Source organism: Semicossyphus pulcher, unplaced genomic scaffold (genome assembly GCF_022749685.1).
Source record: "Semicossyphus pulcher isolate SPU_LCO1_2020_fin unplaced genomic scaffold, fSemPul1.0.p SCAF_19, whole genome shotgun sequence".
NCBI classification, from domain to species: Eukaryota; Metazoa; Chordata; class Actinopteri; order Labriformes; family Labridae; genus Semicossyphus; species Semicossyphus pulcher.
In genome coordinates, this window is record NW_027211692.1 from 18,685,001 (window position 1) to 18,705,858 (window position 20,858).

At 42.6% G+C, this 20,858-nt stretch overlaps 1 protein-coding gene across 1 annotated transcript in view; it reads left to right on the forward strand.

Moving 5' to 3' along the window:
• LOC138597439 (cGMP-dependent 3',5'-cyclic phosphodiesterase) overlaps positions 1 to 20,858 on the forward strand; it is a 127,161-nt gene that overhangs the window by 19,895 nt on the left and 86,408 nt on the right. Inside the window, exons 2-3 of the mRNA XM_069669039.1 lie at positions 175 to 325; positions 601 to 691. Of these exons, the coding sequence (XP_069525140.1) occupies positions 175 to 325; positions 601 to 691 (242 nt within the window). The remainder of the gene's footprint in view (positions 1 to 174; positions 326 to 600; positions 692 to 20,858) is intronic.

Sequence of the window (20,858 nt, forward strand, 5' to 3'; positions counted from 1 at the left end):
TGGAGCGTTTTCGAGGCAGTAAGACCCAGAGGAGGAGCAAAGAGAGCGAGAGAGAGAGAGAGAGAGAGAGAGAGAGGGAGAGAGAGGGAGAGAGAGAGGGAGAGGTGGGAGGAGAGAGGAGGAGGAGGGACTGTGTTCACTCTTGGCTGTATGCGTCGCGGCTCGTGGTGTTAGCGCGCCAGTGTGTGTCTCAGACTGCCGGCGCGAGTGTGTGCATCGGTGCGTCCGCTGTGTGTGTGAATGTGTGTGTGACTCCAGCGCTCTCTCTGCGTACGACAGGTGGAGATGACATGACTGCGCTCGAGAGGAAGAAAGGGAAGGACCTGTAAGGACTTCACACACACACACACACACACACACACACACACACACACACATGTAAACACGCTCACCTTTTAGCCTACATTCCCTCACACACACCTTTAAATTCCTGCACTCCTCGGTTCAGGGAAGAGATAAGTTGAGTGTGTGTGTGTGTGTGTGTGTGTGAAAATGCTCTTTTTCCAGCAGCTTATCATCACACTGTGTATCAGCTGACTCCATGTGTTCACAACAAACGCACACACACACGTCCTGACTGTTATTTTTTGATGTCTGCAGACGCGGTCAGCAAGTGTTTCTGCGTCCTGATGAGAGTTCAGCTCCAGCCCTGAATACCAGACAGTCCACCACGCTGTCCGAGCAACTCCAGGTAGGATTCTCCTCTTTTTTTCTCTTCTCTTAACGTCCACGCTGACTGAAAAACAGGATGCTGTGTACCTCTCACCCTCTGCCCTCTCCTCTTCCTTTTTCCTCTCTACTATCGTCTTCTGTCCTGTCTGTAACAACTGCGCTACAGACTGATAGTTTGAAAATCCTCAAAATCCCTTTTGCAAGCCGCCTGCCTTGTTCTGTTTGTCTCTTAAATCTCAAACACACACACACACACACTCCTGTCTTCTTCTCCGCCTCTTGTCATCCCCTTATCCTTCCTGTTTTTTGGAACGATGAACTTGAGTCTGGAGGAGGTAAGTTTCAGCTCCTGTTGCTGCAGCTTTCTGTCTTTCTCTCTTGATTGAGTCGCTGAGATACTTATTACTTGCCTGGGGCTTCTGTGTTAGCGTGTGTGTGTGAGCGAGCCTGTGTGTGTTTCGGCGCTCAGATAAAAGACGGGGAGATAAAACAAAGCAGCAATAAACATGAAAGGTAGGAAATTAAAGACAGTGACATTTTCCTTTGAATGGCGAGTGGGTGCTTGATTGTGTGTTACATGCGTGCGTGTGTGTGTGTATGTTTCATGACACTCCGTTTTTCACTTCAGTTGTTGCAATTTGTTTTTTAAATCCCCAGTGCAGCAAGCCTCCCGCTTCCTTGTCCTCCGCCATCTCATTCTGCTCTTTTGTGTTGCTATTATTTGTGACACACAAGCTGATACCTCAGATTTAAAGCCGCTGTATCTCTTGTAGCCTCACACGTGCGAACCAGCAGCGCTAGTTTGTCGAGTGTGTGTGCTCGTACGCAGGGCGTGCTTGTGCGTGGTTTTTTCTATTGCAGAGATTTAATGATGCTGGCAGCTAAATAGAAAAAAAATGTTTGATTGGCTGCCAGTGTCGACATGTTCTGCTCAGATCCAATTACCTAGGCAGATACACACTTGACGCAGGCGCGTGTACGCACACACACATTGATGACACACAATCCCACAATCTCAGATTTTGGCATTCATACATGAAAGAGGTAAAGAAGCGTGTAATTATACTCTCGACAAAGAAATACTGGCTTATTTTATGTAAGGGTGTTGCCGGGTAAAGATAGGTTATGTACACACTCACATATATTTGTGACTTTGTGTGTGTTGTTGTTTTGTTTGTATCTCCATAAATCTGTCATCATACCTTCACCCCGCTTGCAGTTTCAAACATGCTCTCACATGATTACATCTTTGTGTGTTCACTTGTGATAACTTTACTTTCATATAAACTGGCTTCAGTGTGTGTGTGTGTGTGTGTGTGTGTGTGTGTGTACCTGTCTGTCTTTACAGTCTTAATGCACCTCTGAGTCAGCCCGTCATATTCGCATGTCAGGTTGCTGAAAGTCTTGCCCAACCGCATTCCAGCCTTTATGTGTGTGTAACTGGTTTGTTGTCATGGCGTCACAAATACTGTAATATATCAGTCACTTAAGTGCTGCTGAGCATGCAGTGTGTGCAGCGTCACCAGCGTGTGCAGCGTTTCAGGAACTTCCTGAAACTTGTAGTTGCGTTCAAAGAAGAAAACTCTCTTTCTATTAATTTTCTTGATTAGGGAGGTTTGGTGGTTTTTGTCTCTCTGGTTCCACGAAAAGGTTTTGGTGATGTCACGACTTTTATCCTCTGATGTGACGGATTAAGACAAAGATGTCTGTGAATGAGTTCCACTAATTTACCGCTGTATTTCTTTTACTTGTGGTCATGTATCTTTGCAATTGCGTGAACCTGTGCCTTTGTATATTTTTGGACATAGAGGTGATATTACTGACTGTATGTATCCGTGTGTGTGTGTACATTTGTCCATGCGTGTGTGCCAATGAGGCAGTAAAAGCAGCAGGTTAATCTCCTCTCAGTCTCCAGCTGAACAGATGTGAGGATTAATTCGTCAGGGAATCTGGGTGGTGCTTACACGCTTGTGTGTTTGTGAGGGAGAGGCCGGCGAGCTCTTCTAAAATTCAACAAAATGAGTGTTTGTGTGGATCCCGGGGCTGCCCCCGACTAAAGATTTTCCTAGTGGACGACTAATCGTCAATTGAAGACATTATTCCAACAGGTGGCACGTTTATGTTTTCATGTTTTTAAGGCATCCGAAAATGGTTTGAGTTCCAGGGCTAGAAATAATGTTATAAAAGGCCCTTTAGAAATACATTTTACAAGTGAATGAACAAGGCGATCCTCAAAGATTCAAATTTGTTGGAAAAACCACCAAGAACACTGTTGACATCGTACTTCCTCAGCTTCAGTCCTGCGAGGTATAGTTGCGAGACCTTTCCGATTCCGATTTCCGAGGAAATATTGGGAGTAAAGCGTGTGGATGATAAGCAGCAAAGGCCCCCAGACTGTAGCCCCCGCTCTAGCAACTGAGCTACCAGCATCTAAACCATGGGTTCATTTAAACTCACTCGGTAGACTCTGTCTTGGCTTGTAGCTGCTAACTAGCTGACTAAGTAACAAGTGAAAGGTCTTGAAATGTCTGCTGATACCCAACCGATAAAAATGTCGACTGAACTAACGTTTGATCGACTATGAGGCAGCTCTATTGGATCCTTAGTATGTATTCTGCAATTCTTTGCTGCTCTGGGTGCTCGTGTGCTAATACAAATATATTTTCTGTCCATATGTAAACATTGCTTTGTGCTGTCCCTGTGGTTTGAGGCTCAACAAGTGTATGCATCTCTTAAAAAGACTCTAAAGCAACACAAGGGAACAGGTGTGTTTATCCGCCTGTACCAACCCCGCAGCACCCCTCCCAAACCCCTCCTCCAGCGTCTTGACAATTATCTGCATCACTCCCTGTCAGCGCTGCCATTTGGCTGCACAGATGTCTCTACATTTTCTTCTCATTTAGCAAAGATAATGTTCCTAAAGCAGTGGAACATTGTGGGCTGAATATTAAGGTGGAAAACGGCCATTTGAACATAAACACAATTACACATAATTATCTCTGTGTGTATTTGTGTGGTTGTGGGAGTCCGGGACTTTGTCCAGGAGCTCCATACAGCTGCGCCCCAGATAGATTGACCTTATTGACATAAAAGTGTTGCGGCTGGATGGAGCAGATTTAGCCGACTAAAGTTTATTCTCTGCAGAGTTAAAATGTTCAGTTTGTGGAGAGAGAAGGACCTGACTGCATAAAACAAGTGATGCATTGTGGTGACATTGGTCGCACTTTGCGTGTGCATGTCTGGATTTGTTATTGAGCTGTTATTCTGATCTGACCTCACACATTTGGGGTTGTGATGCCGGGTCACTGTTTCACTTGTTGGGCTGCATACTGTGATAAGACTTGAAGCTCTTGTAATGTTTCTCTACCTCTTTCCCTGACATCGTATACAAACTGTGCATGTTATATCCATCTGTAGTTCGATATAGAATATGTGAGCAGGTAGATTCAATTCAATTCAATGCAATTCAAGCCACGAAAATCATTGAGGTTTCCCTCATTTGCAATGATATCAAGACACAGTCAATTAAAACAACCAAAAAATACAATAATCAGTAAAAACAATTGCAAGCTGAGGTGAAGTGGTTTGAGACCATCGCCTTTATTTGTCCGAGAGAAATTGGAGTGTCGATCCATAGATCGAGTAGACCTTTTCTACAGTTAATAGGGAAGTTTTCCAGCCAGATAACAAGATATTTATACACTTGGACTCTTTTAATGTTGCTACCATTCAGTGTGGATAGTCTGTCAAAATTAATATCTCTTGATCTTGAGAAAAGCATGAATTTTGTTTTGCTAGTACTAGTAAAGGCTTAGAAGTGCATTCTGCAAAATATTAAAAGAAAGTTGTAGCTTGTCAAAAGCGAAACAAAATAGTGTCATCAGCATAAAGATGGATATTACAGTCAGTTATAAAAGGAACAATGTTATTAATATAAATTGTGAATAAGACCGGGCCCAGAACTGATCCTTGTGGAACACCTTTTGTTAACGGTAAAAACTCTAATTGGATATTTCCAGCTTTGACACACTGAAATGTATTTATTACAAATGTAATGCTGGAACCATTTGCATGCAACAGGGTCAAACCCAATAGTGTGTCTGAATGGGAAGAGCATGATCAACTGTTCAGAGTCTTGCTCAAGGGGAAAGCAACAGGAAATGCTGGTGAGCCAATAGGCTACTAGTCAAAAAGTAATAATCTGTTTATTTTGAGCTGAGCTGAGCTCAGTCAGTCACTTCACAGTGAATAAGAATTTAGTAATTAGGAATGATAAAAGCTTCATTTGAAGCAGACACAAGCAGTGACAGGAAGAGATCAACACTCCAATGTTTAACTCGATGCCATGAAACAGTGGAGCTCCCACCACATTTTCACTTTCCTCTCAGACATTAGGAAACTCAACGATTTCCTACTGAAGATCTGACTTGGCCCTTTTCAGCCTAATGTTAAACCTTTAATGTGTATTTCTTCTTACTCTGCTTTTATCTTTAATGTGAGCACCAGCAGCCCGATGTGCAGCACTAAGCAGCAAATACAGAGCTTGATATTCAGCACATTTCAGCACACACACACACACACACACACACACACACACACAGTGCTGGAGCCCAGTGTTTGCGAGCACTTGACGCCTAAGATTGAAACAAATGATCTGCACTGGCAGCACAGGACCAGTGACCTATGTAGGCAGTATAGCTGTGTGTCACATGTGAAGTGGTGGAGGAGCCGCTGCAGGGAAAATGGATTGTAACTCATTTCGCACCACCAGATAACCGTCGTATTACATGGCTCTTATACCCAGCAGAAGCACTGGGAAAAAAAGGGCCAAATGTGTTGCATTGTTTACATGCAACAAAATCAAGGCAACCCGTGTTTTTATGTAAAGAATAAATAGTCTTTTCCTAGCTTAATCCATTAGATAAATAGCGTAGTGATCATATAAAAGTCACTCATCACTGTCTCTCATTTAGTTTATGTCCACTGAGAGTGTAGTCCTCCTCCTCTTTTATTGCATTGATCGCTTGTGGCTTGAATTAAACTATCAGGAGCAGGATCCATAACGTGCTACAATTCCCAACCCTGTTGCGAGCGTCGGGGGACTCGAGGATAACAGGTACGGCGTGACATGCATGAGTAGTAGCTGCGGCGGCAGAGAATGTGCAGCGAGTTGACAGCTTGGATCGATCGCCCAGTTGGTGATGGCTCGGGGCGAGCTGGGTCGGTGCATCAGCTGATCCCGAGTGTTGTGTCTGTGAACTAGTTTGCAGACTTTGTTTGATTTCCTGGATTTGTAAAAGTAGATTATTATCTTAGGACAATTACAGTCTATGGGTTTATATTGCATAGCAGGTTTGTTATGATCATAAGTAGGTCAAAGCACATAAAAAGCATTGTTTTATACAGTGTTTGGACACATCTATTGTCTATGCTTCTTATAAATTCAGGCCTCGTTCCATCTGACCATGGTGAGAGCAGAGCAGGCATTAAAATACCGCCCACCTGTGCAATGCGAGATGAACTAACTAACCCTCTTCTATGCAGCAAAAACACTGACTATTGCTGACTCAGAGACGCAGAAGAGACAGACGCCCAGCAGTAAACATTCTGCATCAGTAATAATCTGTTAAATAAAACACAGCGAAGGTCGGGAGACATCAGCACTCGGAAGGTGAAGCTGAAGATTTCTGTTCAGTTGGACCTACTTGCTTAGCATGTTAACCAGTAACAGTTCAGGAGCTTGTTAATACTGCGTCTTCATTATTCAAGTAGCATTTTTACTGTTGTAGCATATGTCTACATTTAGCTTTTTAAATCCAATGGTACCAAATACACAGGTTGGGCCCCCCTCCAAAGGACCAACTCGTCGCTCCCCTATGTTTGACCTCTACTCATCTTGCTGCCTGGCTGCGTGGCTGTCTCTGCAAGTGTCAACATCCGTTAACAACCCACAATGCAGTTCCTTGGTTTGCTTACTATATTATATTATGTGTTTTCTGGCGGAGCATGGTCCGGTGGTTGGGTCCGCACCAGAGTTCGAATATGTTTTCTTACGCACACGAATGAAGCAGACTTTCCGGACCAAAGCTGTCAGATCTGACTGCACCTTAGTTAAACGGCATCATCTGAGAAATTTAGACCCACAGACTAGAATTTAACTAGAATTTACAGCTGTCAAATGAGCTAGTAGTGGAGTCAAAGTACTACATTTATTCATGTAAAAGTAGAGTAATATGATATACTCAAGTAAAGAACTAGTAACAGAGAAATAAAGGAGTAGATGTACTTGTGAGTCTGGAGTTGAGAGAACCATTCCCAGCCTGCTTTTTTGTTATTTAATGCTGCTTCTTTGGACCCTTTCTCGTTATAAAAAAACATTTGAACCCTCTCTAAATTTCCCGACATAGATGGCTAAAATATATTCCTTTAGTTTTTTGGACCTGCTGAGGTGCATTCCTCCTGTTTCGGGGCTCTCTGTGGCTGAGTGATGCAAATCCAAAGCCAGGGGATGAAGTGTTTTACATTTCAGGGGCACACCGCTGTGGCATTACGTGCTGCAGGGTTCAAAGTGATGAGAAGAAATTCACACAAGTAGGGACCACTGAGCTTCGCTTGCCATGCCACTTTGAATCACACGTTCTGATAAATGACCACAGACACAAGGGCACCTTCACTTCACAGCAGAGTGCTGTGTGTGTATATATACATATACGTGTGTGTACGTGCGTGTGTCAGGGTCGGTGCGTTTTCTTTGATAAATGGACTTTATTATTCAGTGCTGCTGAATTTTATCTCAAGTGGATCCCTGCAGGGTATTGAGCTCTTTCTCTTTATTTGTGTGCATACACTGTACTTACACAGTCCACCACCTTACAGACGCACACTTAAAAAAAATTTCATATATGGTATGGTTGTGAATTTTCTGCTGTGCAAACCCCCTGCTGACTCGCTAGACTCCAAAGACTACGGAAAGCATTACAGCGCTCTCCATTCATTCAGACAGCAAGCTGATAATCATGACACATTCACTGTTTGTTGGCTGAGTTAATATAATTAAACATAAGGTGAGAGGGCACAGCAGATAGACACAGTGCTGCCGTCTACTTACGTGTTACTGTCATCGGCTGTGGCTCAGGAAGTGAAGTGGGTGATTTATTAATTGCAGAGCTGGTGGTAGTTTAGTCCTTGTGTGCACATGCACGTTAGCTCGTTGCACTCAGTGTTTGAGCGTGTGTGTAAATGGGTGAACAACAGGAATATTGTATTGCTTTGGATATCGTTACGGTTACTTACCAATGAGCTATGTGCCTACAGCAGTAAAAAAGGCGGCAGGATGCGACTTTACTGGTTGTCAGGGAGGACTTGACAAACACACTTAACATGCATCAAGTACATCCTTCATCAGTTCTCCCCAAGAGTTCTGTTGGCTTAATGTCTTTACAGATGATTCCATTCATTGCAGTCACAACACATATAGAAGGAATGTAAACCCGTTTCTTGTCTCATGACACGACTTGTCACAGACCGCCAAGCATTATAAAGAACTGGTGTAACTAGGTCATGCAAATATATGATTTTGAGTAATCTACATTTCAGGTCTAAAGTAGCAGAAACTTGGCTATATTTCCAGAATTGTACACAAAGATCAATGAAACTTCAAAGAGACTTGCGTTCATCCTGTAAGGGCTGGACGCTGAATCACAAATCTTCTATTGAGCAGCCTACTTGACAGAAAGTGACATCAGTCTCCAGCTAATTCATCCATCCCCTCTCTCGAACACAATGAGAAAAATAAAACCCCGAGGTAGCATTGTGAGGCTGGGAGGCACATTCGCCACTCCAAGCAGAAAAAGGAACAACATATGAGTCATCATTCACCTAATGTAGGCAGGAAGACCACACAGAAGTTCTTCTTCTGCGACTATTCTTAAAGTGAGACTCCATCCAGGATCTATTTTCATGTTTCTGTCAGCTTGAAAAATGATGCAGCTTTAAAAGTTTAGTTTCTATCTTTACTGACAGAGATCAGCTGTGGACGTACGTACATTTTTACCAAGTGTAGATCATTTCCATCAGTCCGTTTTTGGCTAATTTGCTATTTTAACACTGAATCAGACTCAGTTACCTGCTGCAAATCAAAGAGGTGCTTTTGCAATCAGGGCTGCAACTCTTTCGATAGTCGACTAGTCATCGATTATTGAAACGTCTTAAGAGGAGGGACTGAAAATGTAAAAGAAAAATCACTCAGCATGGCTGAAACGTTGGACTGTTAAGTTAAATGTCTCAGTTGATGTTTAAAAGAGAGACAGGTTCTTGCTACAGCTCTATAGTTTTATATTAATGTAAAAAGCCAATAAAACACCGTCTTTAGACAGCTAACGTTAACTAGCTAAGAAGCTAATTATCATATCTGGGCGAGTCTGCATCATCCACAAGTCCATCGTTCTCTTCAAATTCTGGCGTATTACTGAAGTGCTCCCGTGATAAACAAGGCCCGCTTTACAAAATCTTGCTGGCGATCCTTTTCTTTGCATCCTTTGAGCGTCAAATTCTCCCAGACTTTAAAAGTTTTAGGACGCGACGGTGTTGCACTTGCCGCCGCTTTTCTGCTATGTTTTTTTTCACCTGTCGCTTCTCGGTCGCTGTTTTTGCATGCGCGACTCTCAGCAGAGATAGTAAGGATGCGAGATGGCTCACCCCTCAGCAAACCCAGCTCCGGAAAACGATGTTATGTCCGCGCACAGCCTGAAAAACACGCTCGATGACGTAACCGACGATTACATTGGTTGGCAACTAATTTTGTCATCGATTTTTGTCGGCAATGATGACTAATCGTTGCACTCCTATATGTACAAATCAGAAAATGTTGAAGAGCTAAGAAAGTGTAAAAATGTCGCTGATAATTAGCCCTATCATTTGGGTAACCTACAGAGAGTCACCAATTGAGGTTTTCCACAATTATGAATAAAATAAATAATAATAAGTTGTTAAAAAGGATCATAAAGTTATATTTTCAGACGGATAACTTCAGTTAAAAGTATATGTCATTCCCCAGCTTGTAAATTGGGCGTAATTTTAGCCGAAGGTCTACAGTGCATTTATAGAAACGATCTCTCCTCTCCTTCTCTGTCTCTCCCTTCATTGCCAATGTCTATTCTAAGACAAAAAGTTGGAACATTTCTTCACTGTTTTCTCAGCCAATGTATAAAATCTATCTAAAACTTAAGGTGGGTGGCCTGCCTACACGACTTTCTACAAAAAGAGTACATGGCTCTCGCTTCATCTGGCATCACTGCAGCGGCTCAGGGCCAGCCATGCGGGCCAAGCTCGATAACGACGTGAGCACAGAGGCAGGAGAGAGAGGCTGCATGAGTAATAGACAGTTTGTCATAAACAGCAACATAGGGGAGGATAGATAGATGGATAGATGGATAGATGGATAGATAGATGGACGGATGGATGGATAGAGAGACAGACAGACAGACAGACAGATAGATGTATTTTCCTATTCACTCTTTATTTCCCTCTCAATAGCTGTGTTTTTGGGGGGTTGTTTGTCTTTTAGTTCCATTCTCCTTCTGTCCCATTCAATTTGCAGCCCTTCCATTGTGCTAATAGTACATTAGTGAAAGGAAACTTGAATAGAGAGGAGAATAAAAGGCAGAGAAGAAAGAAAAGAGCCGAGGAAGTGGGTGAAAGAACAGCGAGGGAAGAGGTGTCAGTATGTGATTTCCCTGGGGGATAAAAGTAAAAGTGAGGGGCGTGTTCCTTTCTCTGTAGCTCTCTCACACTCTGTTTGTGTCCGCATGTGCAGGCAATGTGTGTGTGTGTGTGTGTGTGTGTGTGTGCTTGTGTGTGTGTGTGGGTAGGTTCACCTACACAGTGCACTGTGCCACTCTGCCGCTCTGACCTTCATGTAGCTCTGACATGCTCCAATTTTCCCATTGGACAGAAATTTCAATAACCAGCCACTCCAGCAGAAGTGTGTGTGCGTGTGTGTGTGTGTGTGTGTGTGTGTGAGGGTATTTATGTGTGTGGGTGCATGCATGTGTGTAGCACATCTCCAGCACGTGGGCGTGTTTTATCACTTTATATTCGCCTTTTTAGATATTGGTTGACTGACTTCCTTATTGATCCAATTCACACCAATAATGGAGATCGATCTCCTTCCATTTCCACATGCACACACTCTTACACACACACAGATACACACCCACACATTCACGCACTCATACAACATGTTCCATAGGCACAGAGGTCAGCATCCCTCAGGCTTAGGCACCTTTTACTCTAAAAGCTCAGCTGCTTCCAGAGAGATACATTGAGACATGTGAGTGCCTTTTAGACATCCCTGTGGACACACCGACAGTCAACTGCAGGGGAAATATGATCCTCTGTATCTCTGTGGACAGTCAACTTAAAATTGAGCTGCATTTGGCACGCAGGACTGCCTTACACTGATGTCCAGATACATCTGTAGATTCCAACAGAAATCATGTGCACAAAGTCGACCATATTCTGCTTTATGAACTCACGTAAATGATTAATGCAAAGCACTTTATTTTTATACGCATATAAATGTGTTCATCTGTCTGTTATTTCATGGACGATCCCTATAAAGTCCTAATAAAACATCTCAATCCTGGCTTGGAACCAGGAATCATATTGCCACTCTCCCTTACTTTACTGTTCAATCTAATAAGGTCAAAACATAATTAGAAAAGTGATGTCCTATCAGCTTTAGAAACAGCACCTGAATCATCTCCACATTCAGACTTGTCAGTCTGGAATTGTTTCCAAGATACAATAGTTGAGTGGCCTAGACTCTAGACTTGTGTAGCTTGTTTAATGGTCACATACTCACTCTGTCCCTGGTCAGGCCTTGAAGCAGTCAAGGGTAAGGTGGTACAAAGTAAGAGTAGTCGGATTACTTTTTAGTAGAACGAGTAACGTAGTGCGTTAGTTCAGCAATTCAAGTAATCTGTTATTTGGTTACTTCTTCATATAAAGTAATCTGTTACTGGAAAAAAAGCCATATTTCCCTTTTCCTTTTGTCTCCACAATAAAAGAAAATCCCTGAAGCACTGTTGCTGTTTCTCTCATACTTCTTGGCAGGTAGCTGCGTGCCACTGGAAGGTAAAGACAAGCCTTTTGTGCACTGCGGTTCTGCCTCAGCACCGTAACAAAGCTCCGTCCTCATTCCATCTTTGTCATTCTACATTGGACCACGCAACGCCGCCGTAAAGCCACCCCAGTGTGTGTTTTTACATAGCGTTCCAGCATTGCGGAAGCATAACGTGCACAAGGTGTAAACAAATACACACACACATGGCGCTGTTCCGCCCTGCCAGCTCTGCAGTTTACACCGTTTCACCTCTGTTACAACCTCCCTGCCTGCTCAGAGGCGGAACAACTTCGCCCCACCATTCCACCTCTGTGCTTTCTACATAGAACAGAACAGAGGCATAATAATCCCGCCTTGAACTGGCAGTGTATAAAGCCCTACAGTTGTGTCTGTTGAGTGCCTAGCTAGCTAATTCAACCAGCGAGATGGCAGAGAGGACAGCATTTACTTTGTGGAAATATTCCCATTATTTTTAATTTTGGGGCGAAAAGGAAAAGAACAACATGACGGTGAAATGTAAGTTGTGTCTGGAGGAAGAGCTCGTCCGCTGTGGAGAGCTCTGCTTCAAATTTGAAGAAGCATCTGCAGCTAAACACAGCTCCACAACACTGGTGCGACTAAGAGCCCATGTTGTATTGTTCTCATTGAAACAGCTGTTCCCAATACTGTATGTCTCTGCCCAGTTCACTGTCAGATTGTTAGCAGAGTAAAGAGCTGTAAAGGTTATATTGCGTCTGTCATTCCCGTCATTAGGCTGCAGAGTTACAGATAATGGGCCGTAAATGAGGCTATGCAACGACAATAGAGTCTATACATTCAAAGGTGGACGTACAGGCTACACGCTGTCCTCATAATATAACCAACATGCTTAACCAGTTGCAAAAGGATTTAAATTTTTGGTAACGCAAAAGTAATATTAGGCATTACTTTTCACAGTAGCTAACACAGTAACACAGTTACTTTTTAATGGCAGAAATCTAACACTTAAAAGAACACCAGTTCACCATTCTCTGACTCTTTGCAGATGATGCACCGCTCTCCAAAGCACTCATGTTCCTGAAGCATGATCTGCTTGGGTGGGGTTGTTGGTCACAGTCACCGGGCCAAATGTCAGGGAGGAAAGAGGGACCTTCCTCTGTGTTCCAGTTCAGCAAACGCTCTGACAGTTTGTCAGAGTTTGAACAGGAGATACAGCACCCGGGCACCAAGTGCATTAAGGCATCACCTTCGGCATATGAGCAGCACGACGGTGTCTCTAAAGATGAGCTTGTGCAGCACCAGCTTCATTATATAGTGTTTTGATAAGGAGCCGGTGCCTGAGGGTGTTGCTACTGTCACCTGCAGAGGTGATGATGAAGGTGACGATGGTTGTATCTGTGATAACACAAAGATCTGTGTGCTTAAATATTTTGAAGTCCTACACAGCTCCAGCTGGCTCATAATAAATTAACCAGTCAGGCCTTTGAGATTCACATCACAAATATGCTTAAAATTTTTATGTGTGGAGCTCCAACATACTGATCAATAAAAATGAAGTTTTAAAGTTAGCCATGAGCCTGCAGTGAAAGTCATTCATTATGGATTAAGGGTTGTCTATGAAAAGCGACTCTTCATTAGTGTGAGTTAAATTGGCTACACTAGGTATATTATGTGAGCTGTTTTCATTGGATCTGCTTTATTAAAAAGCTTCGTGCCTCCATATTGAAGTTGCAGCTTTGTCATAATGAGGCTTTCATTCTCACGTCTTTTGTTGGGGTTCATTTTCTGAAAATCAATCTAAAATTGCATCTCTGCTGGCATGGGAGATTTAAAATTGACTTTCTCAAACCGTCAGAACCCACGGACAGTTTATTTCTTGGAGGGAAAAAGCGTTTTCTATAAAGGATAATTTCTACATTCAACTTGACATTAAGTAGAAAATGAGAATTGTTAATAAATTACAATTACAAATGCTGTTTTCAGGGTGGGCAGTATTAAAGCAAATGCTAACTGGTAGCCTGTGTCTATTTAAGCAGCCTGACAATCAGCACTTTGTTATGGGAGTTTTCAGAGCAACAGGAGACAGCTAATGAAATCATCTGTGTCCAAATGGCAGCTTCAACAGTCACAAGAGCTGGAAATAATTTGATTGATTAATTCTAAGATGATTAACTTCAATAAGGTTCTCTTTTCAGACTTAATGTTATTTTGTCGGGCTTCTGTCGCCCCAAGGTTGGCCTGGAGTCAGACATGAGCGCATTTGATCCTGACTGACATTGAAGTTTTTCATGTCTCTGCTGTCTGCTCGGCTATAATGCAACTCGGCAGCTCGTCAACCTCCCAAAAAAAAGTTAACTAGTGGCATCTCCATATTAAACTGTCACATCCGATTCTCTGGGTCACAGCTTCTCTCCTCTCACTGTCTATTGTTTATCTTTCCCAGTTTTTTTTTTCCTGCTGCATGATAGTGTGCGGTCATATCACACATTTCCGTGCCAGGATACCCTTGAACTTCTAATAATTGCGGTCTGTCTTCTGCAGAGTCTTGCCATGTCGAGTTTCAGGGGCTTATCTGCGATCCACGTCAAAGTATGTAACCGCTGAACCACCCGACAGGCGTGTAGAACAGCGTGTGTGTCTAATGTGTCACTGAGCGTTAAAATGTCAGAGTGATGTTGACGCTCTGTCCGTCTCTCCGCTTTGTGTCCTTTCTCTTATGTTAGGCTTTTTGTTGGCCACTTTTTTTCATCAGGCTTGGAGCCACTAGCTTTTCACTCCTAATGTTTAAACATTACTGAATGATTTCATGCTCCTGTAATCAGCATTACAGGTAGCTTGAGCATTAGTGTTTATTAAGATGTAAATAAATCAGGAGCCAGGCTGACAGAGCTATTCTGTTGTCAACGTGTAAAAAAGAACCACAGGTGTTGCTGAGAGGGAGTCTAAACGGCATCAAACCGAGGTAATGTGTTCCAGCTTGGTTAATCCTTTTCGACCCTGTAGAGGAAAACACAAGAAGGATTCTTTTTCCTTTCACGCATGCTTTTTACATCCATAAATTAATTTACCTAAATGCTCCAGAATACAGAATTTAATCCAGTGAGCTGACCCATTGTTGTCTAACAAATGAAACTCATAAAAGAGGATTAAAAACGAAATCACGTAAAATCTAAATCTCTAATAAAACAAATAAACTCCAACTCCAGCTTCACCACAACTCTGCAGATTTTGATTGGATTAACTGGTGCTTTATGACACAAGTACTTCCCTATAGGTTTGTTGTGGTCTATCTGGTTGTGGGTACATTAAGGCTGATACATAAGAATCTATCCTAAAGAAAACTTTACACTCACACACAGTGAGTCCTTATGCCACTACTGTAATACCCCTTTCCCATCTAAATTAAGCGCGTTGATGCAGGCTTTTTAGACCCAGGAAGACCCGCTTATAGATTCCAATTGTCTCTTTTCCCATTGCCAGTGAAGTATACTCCTGTCCGTCTCTTTTCTGCTGCGTCACCGTCTGACGTCACAAACACGCCTGAAACAGGGTTAGTAAACAGTGAAGATGTTACGGTGGTTAGGTCTTTATTGTATCTATTACTCATCTCTGTTTATCAAACTCGCCGCCGACAAATTTGGAACGATGTTTGAGCGCTGCTTGGACGGAGACGGGTGGAATTTGTAGCTGAGATGACAAGGAGTCGCAGAAGTTACCCACGTAGCATAGCACTGCGCCGGAAAGGGGGCGGAGATTAGAGCGTTGACCCGGTTTTTGTGTTCACGTCAATGCCGATCGGAGCTGAGGCGATAATAACCCAGGTCTACTACAGATTTATTTGACCCAGGTCTGAATGCCGATTTTAGCCTTTCCCATTAAGCAAAAAAGGTGTGTGTTGGCGGGTGTTAGCGGGTGTTTTTTGACCAGTGGGAAAACGTCTTAAGCGGCCTTTCTGTAAATGCCTGCATGGTACTCTTTCAAAAGCTACACCACAGGTGGGCGAGGGCATAGAGTACAGACTGAACTGCAAGACTTTACTATCCTATATATGTGACATTTATGTGTGTGCATGCTACCCTTAGAGTAACATTTACAACATAGTTAAGATAAATCTGTCTCATTAAGTTGTCAGGTGATTTATCGTTCTGTATTTCCACTCAGACTTGATTCCTGAAAAGTCTGATCAGCACTACATTACCATTTTGCCTTTAGGTTTGATGTCAAAGTTGGCACAATATAGCAGACATAAACTCAACTACTACTGAGCACTAACACTATAAAGAGAAAATCATATTAAACCCCCTGAATAAAGGTAATTACATGTTCACACAACCTTCCACCCTCCTCCATTAAAAAGGGTTTGATAATGTGGAAAAACGGCCCAAAGTGATGTCACTTTGTGCTGGTTCAACTTAAAAACCGAATTTCCATCTGCCTTAGAAATGAAAAGTTCTAAGTGAACTATAATAATAATAATAAAAAAAAATGTCCAGACACAGAATTAGCTTTCAAAGATCTGATGTTTCTATTATTGAAGCAAAGTAGACGACTGAATACAAATGAAGTGCAGTTTGTAGAATAAAATGTCAATATGTGGCATTTTGCCCCGCAAAATCAATTTTACATCAAAAGCTACGTATTTGCAGAGCCTGCTGAAGAGTTTAAAATTCAAATAATGTCTGCTGACTGTGAGTGCAACAACCAGATAAGAGACAAGATGAAAACTCAATTTAGAGCATGTCAGCAGGTAAGAGTTCACAATCAGCAGGCTGAAAGACAACAACAAAGGAGCCTGTGAAAGTGAATAGTGGTGCATTGTTCTCCTCCAATCACATCAATAAGCGATAAACTCAATATCACTGTTAATTCTCTGTCCTTGCTGGAAGGAATCAGGGTTTTAGTATGACTACCTGTTGTTAGTCATTCTCTTTTCTTGCAGCAGTCAAATGTAGGATTTATAAGAACTGGTTTGTCATCAGCTCAGTCATTTCTGTTACACCTACATGTACCTCACGTCTTGCGTCTAAAACAGTTTTGTCTGTTTCCTTCTTTTTAAGTACATAGTACATTTATGATTTAAAAACATTTGGAAGACCATTACAATTGCAAAAATGTATACACAGAAGTCTACTTTAATTTAGTTAAATACTTCATTTCCAGGCATTTTAAAGATTCTTGAAGATTTTCATTTAAATAAATGTCTGTTAAGTCACTATTGCAGAAGAGGTAACACAATGGTGATTGAGCCGATGGCCCACTGATGAAAGCCTTTGCATTTGCTGTATATAGTAATATTATGGAGAGAACCTTCAAGATTAGATCTTTAAAGTAGGACTTAATATAGGAAGCAAACCAAAACACTTCCCAAAACAAAAATTGTGTTTTTAATGGATGTTGACACTTGCAGAGACAGCCACGCAGCCGGGAAAATGGTGGATTGCTCCTTCCAGGTGGTGAGTGAGTCTCTGCCTCAAGTGAAGGAGTTTAAGTATCTCGGGTTCTTGTACAACAAAAAATTGAGGGTAAAATGGATCGTGAGATTAACAGACCAGAAGTAATGTAGGCGTTTTACCGAACCGTCATGGTAAAGAGGGAGATCAGCCTGAAGGCAAAGCTTTCGATTTACAAGCCCATACGTTCCAACCCTCACCTATGGTCATGAGCTTTGGGTAGTGACCGAAAAAATGAGCGGCCGAAATGAGTTTCCTCCCCAGGGTGTCTGGGCTCAGTCTTAGAGATAGGTTAAGGAGCTCAGACATCCGGAGGGAGCTCGCAGTTGAGCCGCTACTCCTTCGCCTCGAAAGGAGTGAATTGAGGTGGTTCGGGAATGTAGGATTAGGATGCCTCCTGGGCGCTTTCCTTTGGAGGTTTTACGGGCATGTCCAACTGGGAGGAGACCCCAGGGCAGACCCACAGCTCGCTGGAGGGATTAAGTATCGCGTCTGGCCTGGGAAGCTGGAAAACGTTGCTGGGGAGAGGGACGCCTGGGTCACCTTGCTTAGCCTGCTGCCACCGCGACCCGACCCCGGGTAAGCGGAAGATACTGGATTGATGGATGGATGGATGGTTGGTCAACAACCCCAATTGGATGTTTGTAGACTTCCAACATGTCGTACACCAACATGATTGTTATATTTTTGATAAAGTCGATAATCATTTGGCTACTCTCTTGTGAACTGACCTCAGTTCAGAAAAGCTTTCAATAATGTTTCATCATTGTCTGATGTATTCAAACCTGATGAAGTGCTATAATTAACTCTTCCCATTTTAACCACCTTATGCTCCTATTCCCCTGAATGCCTTTCACCCTCTCACCTGCACCTCAACAGTTTTAACTAAGTTTTCCTCTACTTTCCATGCAGACAGATTCAACAGTGACAACAGAAATGGAAACTGTGATAATAACAGCAATGCAGAATGACAGTTGTGTAAATGAGTGACACACTGCTTACTCAGCAAACTGAAAGCAGCTGTGTTGCATGATAGAAACTGGATTTCTCCCTGTCAGACTGCCTGAGCTTTCACTTCTTAATATGTGAGAGACAGATAATCCTGATGTGTTATATCAAGGGTTGAAACATTTTTATGCTTTTATGTCATACATGAAATAGTAGATTTTGGAATACAAAGTATCACAACCCTGTCTCCCAGAAATGTGTTACATTATATTTAATTGTTCCCTGGCAGCATACTCTCTAGTGTAGGATGTGACACATTAATTTTAGCGCAAAATTTGTTTCACGTTGCTTTGGGTAGACGGTGGGTGGCAAAGAAAACATGTCCTGTTTCGTGCCACAAGTCACAAGAGCTGTTCGTCAACATTTTGCAACCTGGCAAATATTGAGAATCATTTCCTCATTATGTTGACATTACGTGTCTTAAAACATATTTTTCATATTTCAAACTGGTACCAGCACAAACTTTATTTTGAGAAGAGACACCAAAGCGCCCCAAGTTAAGTTTTATCGTATTTTCTCAACCATCTTTTCCTCCGTGGATTTAAGTTTGCAAGTTTTGGCACAAAACTGGGAGGATTTCAGTTGCACACAGGAAGATCTGTTCAGACGGGTATGCTGCAACATTTCTTTGGTATAAACAGAAGAAAAGCCGTGTTGTTAGTTTGAACTATAGCTTCCATGTGTGCTTGCACTTAGACTCAGCAGCTGATTGTCTCCCGAGTGTTTAGAAAGGTTAATCAGTTTAAGAGCCAATTAATCAGAGGTCAGTGAACCTTCCTATGGTCCATGATCTGTGTGGTTTTTCTTCTTTCACCATTCTTTCCTGTCTCCCTGGTTCCTCTTTCACTTCCTCCAATCTCAGTCTGTTTGTGTCCATCCACTTCTCCATCTGCTGTCCCACATCCATCTGTGTCTCTGTGTCCTTTACCCAGCATGCACTTAGGGTATGCATCACTCGCCTGTCAAGCCTTTACAGTCAATTATCTGCCTCTTGCAAAGAGCTAATCTTAATGTTTACCCTGGCATTGATTAGCCAATAGTAGACAGGTGGCCATTGATTAAACCACCAATTGTATTGCTCCCTTGAGAAATGGTCTTAAGAACAGTTGCAAGTCGCATAAAATGCACACGTATACAGGAAGAGAGACGGGCGGACAGACACGGGCTGACAGCTGCTTACACAGATCACAATAAAGAGGAAGCCGCAGACAATGCAAACAGAAATGTCCTGTAATAAATGAATCACGATCACATTATGTTGCTTTATTATGATATTTTGTTACAGGTCCTTATTACTATGCAGACAAAATCACATTTATGCCCCGGATCAAATGCATTTAAACTTGCTGGCACCTGTGCTGAGCATGCTAAGCAGACACACACTTGCAGTGGGGCAGAGAGAGTTGCAGGAAGAAATAAACACAGAAGGATGCGCACACACCCCCCTCCCACACACACACACACACACACACACACACTCACACAGTGTAAGACAGACGGCAGCATGCTAAACAGCAGGCCTGTTTCATTAAATCAGATGAGATTTAGATGACATGTTATCTATTCTAGCCACACTCTGCGGCTCGGAAATATTTTATTGAGACAATACACCTAACGCCCTTCCCCTGTGTCTGTGTGAGTGTACTTGTATTACTGATGTTGTGGGGACTCTGCTTTCACCCTGCGGGGACCCGTCTACCTTATGGGGACAAAATTCAAGTCCCCATAATGTACATCACCCGAATGTAGGGTGAAGATTTGGTGTAAGGTTAGGCTTGTTCAGGCTTCGAGAAATTAATGTAAGTCAGTGTAATGTCATCTCTATTGAAGAAGCATGATTGTGTGTGTGCGCGACAGTTATTAAATGGGCTTTGTCTTGTTCGGCTCCTCAGGAAATGAACCTGACATCACTCATCTATCAGGACCGCGATCTCTCCCCCCATCACTCCCCTTTTCTTGTCTTAACCTCCCCTCGCCGTCTCTCTTTCCGTCACACTGGTTTCTGCTGTTTTCCCTCTCAGTGATTCACTTTCTCTCCTCCTTTTTCATATCTTTTTCCTGTCTTCTCCCCTCTGTCGTTTCGATCGAAATTCTTTGCCTGATATGCCTCATTTTCCCTCTCTCTTCCCCCTATTCATCTTGTTATTCCAATCTACTTTCTCTGCATATGTTCCATCTTTTCTCATTACCTCTTACTTTTTTGTTTCTTCCCCTCCCTACTGTTCCACTGCTTCTCCGTACTGTTTCCATCCCCCTCCTCCTTCCATCTGTTTTACTTCCTCTCCTCCCGCTGTGGTTTCTCTTCTTGTATCAATCTCCAAATGTGCTCCCCTCCATCGTTCTCTCTCTTTGCTCCGTTCTCTTTCTCCAACTTATCTTTTAAACATCCCCGTTGCCCAGAACAGCCATTCATCCTTGGTGCATTCAAGTGCATTAAATCCACAGATAAAACGAATGCAGTCATACTTTTAATCCCTGTTTATCTCAAAATCTGAAAACTGCTTGAGACCATTTCAGCTTTAAGTCCACACCTGAATGACCTCATGGGTGTAATTGCCTCCCACAAGGACCATTGTATTCGGCTTCCTTCCATGTTTGGTTTCTGTTTTCAATGAGGAACAACG